Here is a 17,682-nt window from a genome sequence, read left to right as displayed (position 1 = left end):
TGCATCCCCATGGTGGTGTTTAACATGTTTTCCTATCCTCTCTATTTCTTGGAACTGATAGTTTATACTGTTACTTTTTTTTAACCTTTATATTTATAAAAATACCATTGTTCATTCATAAAATGTAGTAACTACTGGGGGAAAAAAAAGTATAGAAAATGTATTGATTACTTCCAGTTTTCCTAACTAGATATAGCCACTGTCAGCAATTGACTTGACCACAGAACTGCCCTTATTTTGTTGTCATTTTAATACCTGCTAATATCCCTTTGCTCTTAAGAATGTACTTGGAAACTCTTCCCTAGTGTTTAAAAGCAAGATTACTGTTCCAGATTTTAAAGATCCTTATAAGGCAGAGAGTTGCCAGTAATTCTTTTCATGATCTGAAATAAGATCAGCTATTTTATACTTTTTAGACCTTAGAACTAAACACTTTCTTTTATCTAAAGCATGTAAGAATAGAAACAGCAAAACAGTAATTACAAACAACTGGAATGCCTTCTAGTCTGTACAAAGTGCTTAATAAGTGAGTAATGAATTAAAGCACATTTCCTTAGGTGTACACAAAGGCATATGTTGAAAAACATTTTTCATTATTTATTTGCTTTTTCTTAAATTACCTTTATCATCTTAAATAGTTTTAAATAAAACTGTTTGACATTTTACCAGAGAATTTATGAAAGTGAAAGATTCTCATATCCTTTCTGTTAATTTTAATGGTTTTGCTCTTTGTTTTTTAATAATGAACAGGATCCTTGTCCAAGTTTGCCTTACCTGGGAAATCAGAAGTGGCATCTTCCTGCAACACGAGTAATACAAATATCTTCCAGAACTATGCAATGGAGGTACAATTTAATCAAAAGAACATCTTCATGTACTACTTAATAAAATTTACATTTCTTAAGTGCTGATAGTCTCTGGTAGAATGATAAAAAGTTAAATATATGGCATCTGAAAATTTCAGAATGTATATTGCTCCTGAATAAACGTAAAGTATCTAGTATTTCAGATTATTGAAGTCATATGACTTCTTCTGTTTAGAAAAGTTCCATACTTCCTTTCATGTTTATCAACATACAAAAGCATTTTTATTTCCAGTATTTATATTTACCCCTTGTTTTATGTATGTCCTCTTTGAATTCTTATTACACTTTTTTTCTTTTTTGTTTTGGCCGTACCACATAGCATGCGGGATCTTAGTTCCCCAAGCAGGGATTGAACCCGCACCCACTGCGGTGGAAGCACGGAGTCCTAACCACTGGACTGCCAGGGAAGTCCCTATTTCACAACTTAAACACTTGTAACTAATTTTGCTGTGCAGGCACACTTTTTGGATGAGGATATAGGGAGCAGTTTTGGCATTTGTGTCAACTTTTTCCATCATGTTTTTCATTCTTTGTGTCAGTTTGATGTAGATATCTGCTGGGTATGCTGCTATATCCCATTTTCTTGCAATAAAAAGGTTATAGTTTTACACTTTAAAAACTTTCCCTAATTTTTATGTAAAAATTGCTTCCAAATACATTTGTGTTTCTGTTTCACACTAATTCGCATAAATTTGGAAAATAAATTTGCATGCAGCTGGAAAATAAATGATGAGCACTGATGTTGCAGTTTACAAAGTTTCTGATGGCTTCAGGAATTTCTATATTTTAATGTAATGACAGCATTTACATTTATCTACAGCAATGCTTCTTAAACTGTCTGTAGTGACAGACCAGGGTTTTTTTGGTTGCTGATTTTAAGTTCCAATCTGTCATGGCTGTTACTCTTCTAAAATCTACTGATCACCGACTTAGCTGTTACAGCAATTAGTTTACAGGTCTCCAAATCCTCTTCTCAGTTTCTTTACTTAGCTCATCACAAACCAGTAAGAGTTTGTGGACCAGCTCCCTACTCGTGACCACACTTTGAGTAGCACAGATCTATAACATGTAATTACCAATACCTATTTTGTGTATTAACAAAGTAATACTTGGGTTTAGTTTTCCATTAATAAAATCATGGCAGATTTTATAGTACGTAATTATAATGGTAAAAATCCTCACTTAAATGCAAGTTTCCCTTTCAGGCAAAAGTTTTGGAATAGACTTAGGTGAAATAGTTAAAGATGAGTATATTATATAATGTACTGAATGTAATCCATTCTTCATTTGTAACTTCTGAATCCTTCTGAGTTTTACTTTTCCAGTAGATATATGAATTGAAATGGTTTTTAAATTGTAATTGCACTAACCGGCTTACTTTATAAAATGCTGTTTTCTCCCATAGGTTCTTATCTCGAGCTGCTCTCGTTGTAGAACCTGTGATTGTCTTGTCCATGATGAGGAAATCATGGCTGGCTGGACAGCAGATGATTCAAATCTCAATACAACCTGCCCATTTTGTGGCAATCTTTTCTTGCCCTTTCTGAACATCGAAATAAGAGATTTAAGACGACCTGGAAGGTAATGATTTATGCTTTTTTTCCCCTTCATGTTTAAGGATCATGTTTCCTAGAATATCTCTTTTCTCAAAAAGCTCCTTTGATTCACATTACAGATACTTTTTGAAGTCAAGCCCGTCTACAGAAAATATGCATTTTCCATCCTCCTTTTCAAGGCAGACAAGGCAGTCTTGTATCTCAACATCAGCCTCTGGTCTTGACACATCTGTTCTCTCTGTTCAAGGAAATTTTGATCTAAATAGGTAATTATGATTATGTGGAACTATATTTTAACAATATATACTATACATTTCAAGTAATGACAGAAGAATTAGCTGACCATTTTAAGGTTTAGATTCCTATGTATAATAGATTCTTAATCTCAAGTTCTTATTCCTAATTAATTATCTCTCTCTCGAGGAATTAAGTCAGTACTGAGGTACTTCTACTTTGCAATATTTAATTTTCTACTTAGGAATATTTAATAATCTAAGACAACATTTGGAGCTGATAGATGAACTATAAAATCAAACTAAGACTTACACAGTAAGCCTAATACAAGTAAGTCTGTGCTTAAAACAAATGCCAAAACTGACTCCATTTTGGAGAAGTGCCAAATACACCAAATATAGCTGGGCAAGTGAAGCTATATTGGTAAATGCATGTGCAAAAGAAAATGCCTACATAGTACTAGCAGGCTAGCATGACCTGTTTGATCCTGAATGCTTAGACTGCAAAACTGCAAATCTATGTGTGTCCCTTCTTTCATCATAGGTCTATTATAGCCCTTTCTTTGTCTCCCACTAGCTCTGACTCCTGAAGGAATAGGTGCCTATTTTTTCTGCTTTGTATCCTCGGGCCTACTGTGGTTCCTGCAGTATAAAAGTTGTCCACTAAATGTTTTGAACAAATGAATGACTCTTTGTATATTTAAAGTTTACTGGATAAAAAGAAAATTAACATGACTAGGCTACTTTAAACTGTATCCTTTTTCCCAGCCAAAGCCTGATTAACATCTTTCCTTCCTTTTACTTTGCTATGTGCAGCAGTGAAATGTAAATTTCACTGATTCAGTGAAATAAAGTAAATCTAGACAGTGATACGCTTTTTCCTTTTTTCAATGCCCAAGCAAATCAAAGTTGCTCGAAAATACATGTGCCCGAAGTATTCAGATCCCTGCTGATAGATCAAGAGCAGCTTTGTCAAAATGTCCAGTATTTCCAATGGCCAGGAGTGTTAGTACTTATGGCACCTTGGATAAGGAAGACAATGGAGGACAGAAGCTCATTCCTACAGGCAGCCTGCCAACTACTTTACAAGGAGCTACAGTATGTATTTTGGTGTTTTTTACAATTTGGACATTGATAATTTACATATGAGTTTGTTCCCCTTGTGCTAAACAGCCTTATAAGCTTCAATTTTATTATTGTTAAGAAGAGTGTCTTGTTACATGATACAGTTTCATTTCTAATTATATGGAAATCATCGACAGGAATTTTTTTTAATGATTTAGTATCATCAATCTTGTAATTGCTATTTATGGTTTTTATTTATTCAACAGGATTCTTTAGGATTAGAATGGCACCTCCCAAGTCCAGATCCTATCACTGTTCCATATCTTAGTCCTTTAGTGGTATGGAAGGAACTTGAAAGCTTATTGGAAAATGAAGGTGATCATGCAATAACAGTGGCAGACTTTGTGGACCATCATCCAATTGTATTTTGGAACCTGGTGTGGTATTTTAGACGTCTTGACTTACCCAGTAATTTACCTGGATTGATTCTTTCTTCTGAGCATTGTAACAAGTATTCAAAGGTATGAGAGTAAAAATTAACTAAAAGCCAGTGCTACTGTCACCATTGTAATGTTTGCATATTCCTAATGACAAAAAAGTAATTTTATGCTGAATATTTTTAATAACCACCTGAATCAATAAAATTGTTGCAAATAATTTTTCTCCTTACAGTCTAGCGGTAAGACAGTCATGTTTTTTAGACTTCTTATAAAGTTTACACAAAATGGACTTGACTTTTTGTTATAGCCTCAAGAATAAACTGTAAATGACTCTTATGAGAAGACTTTGTGAGTTTGCCCCACTTATGCCTCATACCTCCTTCAAAAATAAGCCTAACACTTTAGTTGGACACCTGTAATTCATATCACAGTCGTGTGCTACCATTCTCATTACTTTACTGTGAATTTTTGTTTAACATTTAAGTAGTTTATGTTCACTCGTATTTTTGATATGTTGCTCTATTAAAGCATTTTTTTTCTTTTTCATATGCTGTCACTGGCACTAAATGGCAAAGTGTCTAAGTTCAGGAACTTTGTCTTCTCCCTTCTTGTACTTCATGTCTGTGATTGTGCATGTGTTTGGATTTTCAGTACATGGTGAATGAGAGGTTAACTCAGTCAGAGCATCTGCGCTAGGGTCTTGAACTGATAGAGAATGTGGCTCCTGGATTCATCTTTCTGTGGAGCCTCAGTCATAAGCTGGTCAAGATTAGCCCTTCATGGTACCCTTTCTCACTGATCTTAGTACTTTGTTAAATCTGCTACTTTAGGGATCGCTGGCTTCTCAACTCAGGTCATCTCCCTTCGGTAGGTTATAAAATGCAGACAAATCAGTGATTTTTCTGTTCTCTCTTCTCTCTTGCACACATGCATCCTAAAAATATTTTTAAGGCTCTTCATAAAATATTTACAAAACATTGTCATATAAGGATCATTAATGAATGTTTTTTTATTCTTCAACACAGATTCCTCGCCACTGTATGTCTGAAGACAGTAAATATGTTTTAATACAAATGTTGTGGGACAATATGAAATTACATCAGGATCCAGGACAGCCGTTGTACATCCTCTGGAATGCCCACAGTAAGTGCTGTCATAGAATGTTGATGTCCTTCATATGAGAGTACTCTCTACTTGCTTTAAATAGCCTAAACTAATGTGTAACTGACTTTTATTTTACACTACTTTTTGTCTTACAGGTCAAAATCGTACTCTTTTGTTTGAGAGTGAGTGTTAAGTTTGATGTTTTTAGTATTATTGTCTATGGAGGTCAAGGGGTTGTTTTTGTTTTTGTTTTTTGAGTGGTGCTGTGTATGTGCTGGAGGGGTTTTGTTTTTGGCACATTGCTTGTCCCTATTTCTTCTTTGTACTTATTTTTTGTTTGTCTCCATCCCAGGCTGCTGATTTAAAATTCCTTCCAGGGGCTGTATTGAGGAAAACAGTATTTTTAGTTATTGTGTATTTGAGCCTTCAAGCTTATTTTTATCATTATTTGTCTTATTTCTTCCTTTTTTCTTACTTCATTCTTAGATTTCAGTTCTTTTATCAATTGCCCTTAATTTATTTTTATTGCTTTGTAACTTTTTAAATAGCTGTCAGTTGCTGCTTAATTACATTCTGCTTTCTACACAGAACATTTTTCTTCATCTGCTCTTTTGTTCTTTTACAGCCCAGAAGTATCCAATGGTCCATTTATTGCAAAAAGGTGATAATTCATTTAACCAGGAACTATTGAAAAATATGGTAAAAAGCATTAAAATGAATGATGTCTATGGACCAATGAGTCAGATTTTAGAGACACTGAATAAATGTCCTCATTTTAAAAGACAAAGGTAAGTCATTCTTTTAAATGAATATATTGTTCCTCTAAGCAGATTCATATTGTTTGCTGAGTGATTTGTTAGAATATCTCATGCTTATATTAACATAAAAATTTTTGTAGGTATGTATAGACTGTTTGAATAGTAATATCTTCTCCACTTCTTTTTCTCCTTAGGAGTTTATATAGAGAAATACTGTTTCTCTCACTTGTGGCACTGGGAAGAGAAAACATTGATATAGGTAATTCAGCATAACATGTAATATTTATATATCATGGTATAGTTTTCAAAGTGTTTTTATATTGGTAGTCTTAATTAGTTTAATATAAAATTATATTAATATAATACAACTGTGTCTGATTTTTTTAATATAAGATAAAAGATACTTTGATATTTAGGTCATGTTGGTAATAATAATGATAAATAATGAAAGCTAACATTTTTTGAGGGCTTATTATGTGCCTTACATTGTAGCAAGTAGTTTCCATATTTTATCTCATATAATCCTCAAAATCCCTATGAGATGGGTACTGTTATCATTTCCATTTTATTACTGACGCAACTGAGGATCCAAGAGGTTAAATGACTTAAACTTGGGTTTCACAGCAATAACGGAGCCATATCTGAACCAAGCAGTCTTAATTTCCAATCCCATGCTTTTAACTATTGTGTCATATCACTAATGACATTAAGCTTCTTTCAGAAAAAATGTAATGTAGCTAAATATATATTTTAGGAGGTCTCAAATATTTTTGGTTGATCATCTTCTACTCTCAGTTATTGTGCTTGGCCTCCTTTAGAGTAACAAATAGAAAGTAAAAGGATTGAAAAAGATACTCCATGCAAATAGTACTAAAAAGGGAGCTAGAGTGACTATATTAATATCAGAAAAGATAGACTTTAGAGACAAAGAAGGACACTGTATAATGATGAAACAGTCAATCCACCAAGAATTATTAATTGTTTATAATAATTATAACATATATACAACAACAGAGCCCCAAAATACATGAAGTAAAAACTAACAGAACTGGAGGGGGAAATAGACATTCAACCATAATAGAACAACTAGGCAGCAGATCAGCAAGGAAATAGAAGACTTGAACAGCACTGTAAACCAACTAGGCCTAAGAAACATCTACAGAACACACCATCCAACAACAACAAAATACACATTCTTCTCCACTGCACACGGAATATTGTCCAGGATAAACCAAATGTTAGGCCATAAAACAAGTCTCTCAGTAAATTTAAAAGGTTTGAAATCATACAAAGTATGTTCTCTAACCACAGTACAATGAAAAGAGAAATCAATAATAGAAGGAAAATAAAAAATTCACAAGTATATAGAAATTAAACAACACACTCCTAAATAGCAAATTGGTCAAAAAAATCATAATAGAAATTAGACAATACTTTGAGGTAAATGAAAATTAAAAACACAACATACCAAAACTTTGAGATTCAGTGAAAGCAGTTTCTACCTTAAGAAACTAGAAAAAGAAGAGCAAACTAAACTCAAAGCAAGCAGGAGGAAGGAAATAAATATTAGTGCAGAAATAAATAAAATAGAGAAACAGGGAAAATATTTTTAAAAATCGAGAAACTCATTGAAATCAAAAGTTTGTTTTTGAAAAGATCAACAAAATTGACAGACCTTTAAGCTAGACTAAGAGAAAAAGAGAGAAGACTCAAATTACTGAAATTAGGATAAAAGGGGTGATATTCCGGGACTTCCCTGGTGACACAGTGGTTCAGAATCCACCTGCCAATGCAGGGTACACAGGTTCGATGGTCCAGGAAGATCCCACATGCCACAGAGCAGCTAAGTCCGTGCACCACAACTACTGAGCCTGCGCTCTAGGGCCCACGAACCACAACTACTGAGCCCACATGCCACAACTACTGAAGCCTGTGCACCTAGAGCCCATGCTCCGCAATGAGAAGCCACCGCGGTGAGAGGCCCGTGCACTGCAACGAAGAGTAGCCCCCGCTCACCGCAACTAGAGAAAGCCTGCATGCAGTCATGAAGACCCAGCGCAGCCAAAAATTAAATAAATAAATAGGTGGGATATTCCTACTGACCTTACAGAAATAAAAATAATTATTATAAATAATTATATGCCAACAAATTAGATAACCTAGAAGAGACAGGCAAATTCCTAGAAAGACATAAACTATAAAACTGATTCAAGAATAGAAAATCTTAATAGACCTATAACAAGTAAAGAGATTTGAGTTAGTAATCAAAAATCGTCCCACAAAGAAAAGCCCAGGACCAGATGGTGAATTCTACCAGATGTTTAAAGAAGGATAATACCATTTGTTATGAACTGCAATGTTTGTGTCCCCTACCCCCAAATTCATATATATTGAAGCCCTAATATGATAGTATTTGGAAGTAGAGCCTTTGGAAAGTAATTACATCATGAGGTTGGAGCCCCTAAGATGGTATTAGTATCCTTATAAGAAAAAGAGGAGGGAATTCCCTGGCGGTCCAGTGGTTAGGACTTAGCAGTTTCACTGCTGTGGCCCAGGTTCAATTCCTGGTCATGGAACTAAGATCCCGCAAGCTGCATGGTGCAGCCAAAAAAAAACGAAAAGTAAAAGAAAAAGAAGAGAGCTGTCCCTCTCTTTCTCAGCCACGTGAGGATACAAGGAGAAGACAGCTATCTGCAAACCAGGAAGAGTGCTCTTACCAGTCACCACATCTGCTGGCACCTTGATCTTGGACTTCCCAGCCTCCAGACTGTGAGAAATAAATGTTCATCATTTAAGCCACCCAGTCTATGGTATTCTGTTACAGCAGCCCAAACTAAGACACTAACCCTTCACGAACTCTGACAAAAAAAGTAGAAGAAAAAGGAGTGCTACCTAGCTCATTCTATGCGTTAGGCCAATATTATTACGCTGACCAAGCCCAGACAAAGACATCACAAGAAAAGAAAATGAAAGAGCAATATCCCTTATTAATATAGATGCAGAAATCCTCAACAAAATACTAGTAAACCAAATCCAGCAACATAGAGAAAGGATTATTTGCCATGACAAAGTGGGATTTATCCCAGGGATGCAATGTTGGTTCAACATTAAAAAACTCCATCAATGTAATACACCATATTAACAGAATGAAAGACAAAACCACATGATGGGGCTTCCCTGGTGGCGCAGTGGTTGAGAGTCCGCCTGCCGATGCAGGGGACACGGGTTCGTGCCCCGGTCCGGGAAGATCCCACATGCTGCAGAGCAGCTGGGCCCGTGAGCCATGGCCTGTGCTCCGCAGCGGGAGATGCCACAACAGTGAGAGGCCTGCATACCGCAAAAAAAAAAAAACAAAAAAAAACCACATGATGTCTCAATAGACACAGAAAAAGCATTTGACAAAATTCAACAAACTAGGAATAGAAGGGAACATCCTCAACCTGATAAAGGGCATTTGTGAAAAACCCACAGTTTAAAACCATACTCAATGGTGCAAAACAGGAAGTCTTCCCTTTAAGATCCAGAACAAGAAGAGGATGCCTTCTTCCACCACTTCTATTCAACATTGTACTGGAAGTTCTAGCTGGAGCTGCTAGGCAAGAAAAAGAAATAAAAGGCATCCAGATTGGAAAGGAAGAAGTTAAACTATCTTTATTTATAAACAACACGATCTTATGTATAGAAAACCCTAGAGATTCCACACCAAATCAAAACAGAACAAAAATCCCAAAATATTAGAGTTAATAAATGAATTCGGCAAGGTTGTAGGATATAAGATCAAGATACAAAAATCAGCTGAATTTCTGTAACTAGCAATGAATAATCCAAAATGAAATTAAGAAAGCAATTCCATTTACAGTAGCATCAAAAAGAATAAAATACTTAGGAGCTTGTTTAACCAAGGAGGTGAAAGACTTGTACAATGAAAATTACAAACATTGCTTAAAGAAATTAAAGATCATGTGAATGAATGGAAACATACCCCACGTTCATAAATTAGAAGACTAATATGCTTAAGATATCAGTACTACTCAATCTACAGATTTAGTGCAATTGCTGTCAGAACCCCAATGATGTTTTTTACAGAAACAGAAAAACCCATCCTAAAATTTATGGAATCTCAAGGGACCCCAAGTAGCCAAAACAACCTCAAAAAGAACAAATCTGGAGGACTCACACTAACTGATTTCAAAACTTATAGCAAATCTACAGTAATCAAAACAGTGTGGTACTAGCATAAAGACAGACATATAGACCAGTGGAATAGAATAGACAGCCCAGAAATAAACCCTCACATTTATGGTAAAAATGATTTTTGATAAGAATGCCAAGACCATTCTGTGGGGTAAAGACAGTCTTTTCAATAAATTGTTCTGGGAAAATGGGATATCCACTTAACAAAAGAATGAAGTTGGACCCTTATACAAAAATTAACTCAAAATGGGTTGAATACCTAAATGTGAGTCCTAAAACTATAAAGCTATTAGAAGAAAACATAGGACAAAAGCTTCATGACATGGATTTGTCAGTGATTTCTTGGATATGACACCCAAGGTACAGGCAACAAAAGAAAAAATAGGCAAATGGGGCATCATGAAAATTAAAGATTTCTGTGCATCAAAAGGTGGTATCAGGGCTTCCCTGGTGGCGCAGTGGTTGAGAGTCCGCCTGCCGATGCAGGGGACACGGGTTCGTGCCCCAGTCCGGGAAGATCCCACATGCCGCGGAGCGGCTAGGCCCGTGAGCCATGGCCGCTAAGCCTGTGCGTCCAGAGCCTGTGCTCTGCAACGGGAGAGGCCACAACAGTGAGAGGCCCGCGTACCGCAAAAAAAAAAAACAAACTACAATGGGATACCATCTCATACCATTAGATAGAATGGCTACTATCAAAAACCCAGAAAATAATGTGTTGGTTATTTTCTGGAAAATAAGGATATGAAAAAATTGGAACCCTTGCGCATTGTTAGTAGTAATATAAAATGGTATAGCTGCTGTCGAAAACAATATGGCATTTCCCTTAAAAAATTAAATACAGAATTTCCACATTATCCAACAATTTCACTTCTGGGTATACCCTGAAGAATTGAAAGCAGGGTCTCAAAGAGATATTAGTATACTCATGTTTATAGCAGTCTTATTCATAATAGCTGAGATGTGGAAGCAACCCAAGTGTCCATTGAAGGATGAGTGTATAAGCAAAATGGGATATATACATACAGTGAACTATTATTCAGTCTTAAAAAAGAAAAGAAATTCTGACATATGCTACAACATGAATGAACCTTGAAGACATTATATTAAGTGAAATATGCCAGTCACAAAAAGACAAATACTGTATGATTCCACTTAAGAAGTACTTAAAGAAGCCAAAATCATAGAGACAGAAGTAGAATTAGAGTTGACAGGAGCTGGGGGGAGGGGAGAGGAGTATTATTATTTAATGGGTATAGAGTTTCAGTTTCACAAGGTGAAAAGAGTTATGGAGATGGACGGTGGTGATGATTGCACAACATTATGAATGTATGTATACATTCAGAACTGTGAATGTATACCACAGAACTGTATGTATACCAGAGAACTGTGCACTTAAAAATGGTTATGATGGTAAATTTTATATGTGTTTTACCAAAATTTTTTAATTTGGGAAAGAAGAATTTTAAACAGTTGACATCTTAGTACTTCACATTTCAGTGGTCTGTGTAACCTAGCTCTAAATGCTACGAACTCTAAGGTCCCCATTCCAGCTCTGAAATTCTGTGTTGGCAGAAATGACCTAGAGATTCCTTCTTGGCTTCTAATTTTGTGGTTCTGTAGCATTACAAAAACTTGATTGCTGATAATATCAAATATAAATTTCTTTATGAATTTTTGCAGATGCATTTGATAAAGAATACAAGGTGGCATATGATCGTCTCACACCTAGTCAAGTCAAGAGTACTCACAACTGTGATAGACCACCAAGTACAGGAGTGATGGAATGTCGAAAAACCTTTGGAGAACCTTATCTTTAAGATATGTGTGTGTATTTTTTCAATACGTATTGTGTAGTCAGTGTATAAAATAACACTTTTAGACTCTAACCTTTTTTCTTCAGTTTTTGAAAATGCATTTGTAAATGGTTCAGGAAGTTCAGATAGTTTATGTACAGAGTGTCTTAAGAAAATACTAACAAGTGGGAGAGAGCTACTTTGTTTCCCGTTTCTTTGTTTTTTCTTCTCCCGTACAAGTAATTAAGTATTTTTGTGATGAAAAAATCCATAAACAAAATTGGTTCCCATAGAATAAGACAACTGTTTTATGGATTCTTTTGGAAGAGACAGATTGAAAAATCATGTATGGAACTTAAACAAATGTAAGAACAAAGTATCTCCTGTTTTCATAGACTACTCAAATGTTTTGACCGTGAAGTTGTATTATACATATTTTAACTTGTTTATAATAAGTTGATATTTTTTTAATTTTTAAACTTAATATAGCAAACAAAATGAACTTAATCTTATGAAGCAAGGTAATTAAGTGCTTATTTTCCTTGTCTGCTGCTATTTGAAGTAATTAGTACAGCTGCAGATCTCTATATGTATATCTATACTTTTTTTTACTACTTGGAAGAGTGATTCAGAAATGTCAGCGCTAGTGTCAGTGTTGTCCTAGGATCGCATATTAGTACTCCTGAGCCTGACTGCAGTGGGTGAGTCATGGCAAGGGTGTGCATTGCCCAGACTGACTCACTGAGCCTTGTGGAAGGACAGCCAGAGAGGTTCCAAATCTGCTTCTGTAAAATCAGGTTCAACATACCATGATTCCAAAATTTTCTCTATTGCTAATAGATGCATACAATACACAGGGAAAATAGCTTATAGAGCCAAATATCAATTTAAATTTTAATATTCTACATGAACACTTATGTTAGGAAATATGTCAGACAGTTTACCCCAAATTCTACCTTTATTTTAATATCTAAAATATTGGATATGATGCAAATTGTAGTATGTTTATCTGGAATATGACCTATTGGAGTATTCTGTTAATATTATATATATATATATATATTATATATAAATATTCAAAATATTTTTTCAAAAGTAGAAAAATAATAACTCTCTAAAAGTACAGCCAGATAGAATTTCCCATATTGAGGAACCTGGCTTTTTCAATAAGCCTTCAGAATCTGGTTTATGGAATCTAAAATCCAGCAATATCCAGAAATAGACAGTAAACTGAATGTTTAAGTACCATGGGTATTAAATAGAATCTTAAAAAATATTTGTAGTCGCATTATTTCTAATATCACTTTCTTTGGGTAATTCTGATAAAGTATCCTTTGGCCGTTAGAATTATTTATAGATTTTCAGTGTGTTCATGTGTGTGTTTGCACACATTGTCATAATGAAGGAATTCTCTAGCCAATTTCAAAGAAGGAAAAAATGAAAGGTCCTAAATTAGATGTGTAGAAGCCGGCAGAGTTCAGGACACTTTGGACTGGAGATACCTTAAAGTCCTGAGACTAAGAACCAGTTCAGCTGTAGAAAAAACACTTTTGAGTTCATCCCACTAGTGAATAGCACCAAGCTAAAACATTTCACAGCTTTCTACTCTGGGAAATAATGGGGAAAGTTTAAAAATGTAAAATTTTAGTTCAGTTAGTTTGGCGCTGAACTTGCTTACTTGAAAAGTCTGGTGCTGTGCACATGTATCTGCCTCTCTTTTGTAAATACCACTCTTGTCTTATCCTTCCTTCCTATTCAGGTCCACGCTTCACATTTTAATTCAGTCTTACGTTCTCTAAGTCACAGTCATTTCAAAGTTGTCAGAGGAGAGAAACATTTGATAGATGAGGCTTTTGGCATTAGTGACAAACATCCCTCCAAACAGAATTCTGGGGTTCTATTCTGGTTTTTTGTTATTGTTTGTATAAGAACAGCTTTCACTATTGATTATCTTTTCTTTAACACAAGCAGTATATATGAATAACAGTTTATTGATTTCAAATATCTGACCAGAAAAAGTAAGGTAAAGCCCATTCTTTATGGTTCAGACTCATTTGGAAAAGTGAATGTAATTTTTATCTCCTTCCCCTGACACCAAGTTTTGTTTCTACTTTTGACTGGGTTTTATTTCCCCTATTTTCAATCCCCAGGGAATATTATTTGCACAAATTTACTCTTTAAAAATAAAACCTAAAACATGAATAGAGAGTGGTAAACCTTGATCAAAAGAAAATTAAAATGTAGATCATCCTTTGAAATAACTCCATACAAACTTTTCTTCAATTTTATCTCTGTTGACCATACATTTTAGAGAATCATGGCCAATCATGTTAGAGAGAAATACCCTTTTGCTACATTATCTGTCTTTTATTTTCTTACTCTTAGTTTTGTTTATCTGTTTACTAGTTGAAAATAAATCATGCCATGTCCTGGTACAACTTGTTTACTACTTCCTCCCATTGTGTTTTGAATGTCATACATTTGTATTTTATATCATATTTCAATATTCAGTTTTTTCCTCCTGTTAGGGAGTTATGCAGTCTGGTCATATTCTGATTTTTGTCTTCTTTTTTTTTTTTCTAATTTTGCGGGGAGGTTTTTTGCTTTAAAACCCTAAAGCCATTAGCTTATTTTATTTTAACGTTTTCTTAAAATGGCTTTCCATTTTTCTTTGTAGAGAAAATAGCCCCTGAAAATGTTGGTTTAACATTTTAGGTGATATGCTTATTTTTTTTTATTTCATGCTGGTAATTACTATGATACTTTAGTGCAGCTAGCGTTAGCCTGCTGCATATAAAAGTTATGTTGTACTTCTACATATTTTGTAAGTATATGGTAAGAAAATAACCATTTGTATGGTAATGTGCGATTGCCCAGCTTTATTTTTGTTTCTCCCACTAGAACTTGAAAGCTGCTATTAGTTACTTTATCTCAGAGCAGGAAGGGAAAGAGTACGCTGCCTCTTTGAGAGGGTCCTTGGTCTGCCTTTGTGCTAGTCTTAGCATGCTCTGCCCTTCCTGTTTGGATACAAGACAAAGTTTTATTTCAGAACTGAATTCTCTGGTAGCTGCATACCAGTTTACCTTAATACTCTCAGTACTTGGTATCTTCTTATTATCCCTTCATACTGCCCTCTTTCTCTGACCCCAAAGTAAGTACATTTGCTGGCTTAATTATTTTTGTTTACAAAATTAGTATTGGACAAATTAATATAGGAATTTCTGTCTCTGATTCAAAAAGTCTGTGTAAGATAACAGACTCTTCTGATAAAGTTACTGCAGCCTTTCCACAGTTGCTGTTCATTTGGATGGCTCCTTCCTTTTGTATTTAAAGATTTTCTTTTCAAACACAGTACTGTGATAAAACCATTGGAGCAACTGATGGAATTTTCTGTAAATGAAATTCTCCAGATTTGCCGGCTCATCACAGTTAAGGGCCTGAGGACCAGAAGTATGCTTTGGTTGTATGGGCAGCCTTAGACCAGGGTGTCCTGCCTGTCTAGTGACCCCACAGGGATGGACAACCCTGATCATTGGCCCTTTCTTTGTACCTTTCATAGTAACCAGGCCCAAAATACACTGCAAGCAAGCTGCACCCGCAGGAGGACCCTCTCACAAAGAAGGGGGCCAGAACCAAGGATATTCTGTGGCCCATTAGGCCAACCAGTTCTTCAAATGTATCTACCAGGCTGTGTCTTAAATATTAAATTCCAATTCTTGCCCCTTTTGGTACTTATCTTTAAATGATTATTAGGATATAGAATTTTTACGATACTTTCAGAGTATCACAAAAGGCCAAGCCTATAATTTGATAGAAGCATTTTCAGATCTGTTGATGAGTACAATATAATGTTCATAATGTACAGTAACCATTTAAACATATATACTAATTTTTTTAAATTTGGAATACATCCTTTTTTTTCTGGTACTACACAGAATCTTAACCCATTAAATTAGGAAGAGTTTTACGTTTTTATAAATTTGGCCCAAACCTATCACCAGGGCCTTCAAAGAAATGCAGCCTCAAGGGGAATGAAGGAGAAATCATCTGTGCAGCCACTTCCTTCCAATTTAGACACTCACGTAAGACAGTTCTGACTTTCTTGCTGAATGAAAGACCTAGAATTTGTCCCATGTAACTAGCTACACAGAACATCTTGCCCATCAAATGAGAGGACCAGCTAACCATTATCTTGACATTTTAAGATGGTACTTTACCTCTAAAACAGCACAATTTTGGGCTTCCCTGGTGGCACAGTGGTTGAGAGTCCGCCTGCCGATGCAGGGGACACGGGTTCGTGCCCCGGTCCGGGAAGATCCCACATGCCAAGGAGCGGCTGGGCCCGTGAGCCATGGCCGCTGAGCCTGCGCGTCCGGAGCCTGTGCTCCGCAACGGGAGAGGCCACAACAGTGAGAGGCCCGCGTACAGAGAAAAAAAAAAAAGCACAATTTTAATAAATTGTAATTTATAATGGATTGCAAAATTTTTTATTTCAAGCATAACAAATTGATCTTTTAGAAGTTACGTAAGTTTTCCATCTCCCTGAACTCTCCTTTCTCCCCACCAGCTGCTCATCCATCAAGACCCAGCCTTCTTTTTTGTTTTTGACTCTTTTCTACATAGTGTGAAGTCAGAACTTCCTTTCTAGGCAAAGAGGAATGCCAGAAATTTAGCAAACGGATCAGAAAAATGATATTCAACCATTAGAGTCGATTTTAATCATCAAATGGCAGCCTAGCACTTTACCTTTACAGGATGTTTCACCGTCCATCACTCCTCATAAGTCATTCTGGGGAAGAGCACCAGCTCCCAGGCTGTCAGTGAGGTGACGTCCTCGAGACCAGCTGAGGTTGGTGGCAGATACCAGATTGGTGCCCAGAGTGTTGGTATTGGGATCTCCCTTCCATAGGCACTGCTCTCTCCTCCTGTTCTTAGGCCATGGCATATGGAGACCAGGCAGTGCGGCAGCATCAGGAATGAGGATAACTAATTTAAGAATATGGAATATGAACATGATCCCATATTCTTCATCAGTCTTCTCTCGAGCATTCTGACTAAATGACCTAAAGATATGGATGAACACGTCCATTTTTGTAAAATATCATTGGGACTCACAATTCATTGAAATTTAGTGAAAGTCATTTCCAAAGAATGTGAGTCCTGGAGTGAGGCCATGAATTAAATTAACCAGCCCGCCTTAAAAGATGGATTATGGACTGAAGTACTTTGAACACAGCCTTTCCACACCAAAATGTTTGGTTTTTTTCCCACATCACACTTGTCCTGCTATCTTCTAGTCTTCAGTGAATCCTCTCTCATGTTTCTAATTAAAGCGATATTTACCATCCTAAACTACATTCACCTCAGCTCCTTTTGCTTTGTAACCACCACACTGTTTCATTTTTAATGTGCCCCTTAACCTGATGCCAGTAAAAGCAGCAAGCAGTGGTATTTAATATACAAGCATTTCAACTTCCACCTGAAATGTTTAACCACACAATTTTTAAAAACACAGGTGTCGGGTTTCCCTAGTGGCGCAGTGGTTAAGAATCCACCTGCCAATACTGGGCACATGGGTTCGAGCCCTGGTCTGGGAAGATCCAACATGCCGCGGAGCAACTAAGCCTGTGGGCCACAACTACTGAACCTGCGCTCTAGAGCCCACATTCCACA

The 17,682-nt window shown here is 36.0% G+C and overlaps 2 protein-coding genes across 6 annotated transcripts in view; one reads left to right on the top strand and one right to left on the bottom strand.

Moving 5' to 3' along the window:
• Positions 1–12,519, top strand: part of DENND4A (DENN domain containing 4A) — a 130,318-nt gene extending 117,799 nt beyond the window's left edge. For 4 of the 5 annotated variants that reach the window (XM_029236845.1, XM_029236843.1, XM_029236844.1 and 1 more), the window contains 9 exons: positions 751–845; positions 2,272–2,447; positions 2,542–2,688; positions 3,555–3,753; positions 3,987–4,241; positions 5,186–5,303; positions 5,890–6,052; positions 6,217–6,281; positions 11,897–12,058. In XM_029236845.1, the coding sequence (XP_029092678.1) occupies positions 751–845; positions 2,272–2,447; positions 2,542–2,688; positions 3,555–3,753; positions 3,987–4,241; positions 5,186–5,303; positions 5,890–6,052; positions 6,217–6,281; positions 11,897–12,033 (1,355 nt within the window). In that variant the 3' untranslated portion in view covers positions 12,034–12,058. Of the gene's footprint in view, positions 1–750; positions 846–2,271; positions 2,448–2,541; positions 2,689–3,554; positions 3,754–3,986; positions 4,242–5,185; positions 5,304–5,889; positions 6,053–6,216; positions 6,282–11,896 lie in introns of all 5 variants that reach the window. The other variant, XM_029236846.1, reaches the window with a different exon arrangement.
• A 3,966-nt stretch (positions 12,520–16,485) lies between these two features.
• The window catches only part of SLC24A1 (solute carrier family 24 member 1), a 42,168-nt gene continuing 40,971 nt past the window's right edge, over positions 16,486–17,682 (bottom strand). The window contains exon 15 of the mRNA XM_029236853.1: positions 16,486–16,995. Coding sequence (XP_029092686.1) covers positions 16,980–16,995 — 16 coding nt within the window. The 3' untranslated portion in view covers positions 16,486–16,979. The remainder of the gene's footprint in view (positions 16,996–17,682) is intronic.

This window comes from Monodon monoceros, unplaced genomic scaffold, assembly GCF_005190385.1.
Source record: "Monodon monoceros isolate NGI ecotype Baffin Bay Population unplaced genomic scaffold, NGI_Narwhal_1 Super_Scaffold_21, whole genome shotgun sequence".
Taxonomy (NCBI): domain Eukaryota; kingdom Metazoa; phylum Chordata; class Mammalia; order Artiodactyla; family Monodontidae; genus Monodon; species Monodon monoceros.
This window is presented reverse-complemented; position numbering and strand designations above follow the sequence as displayed.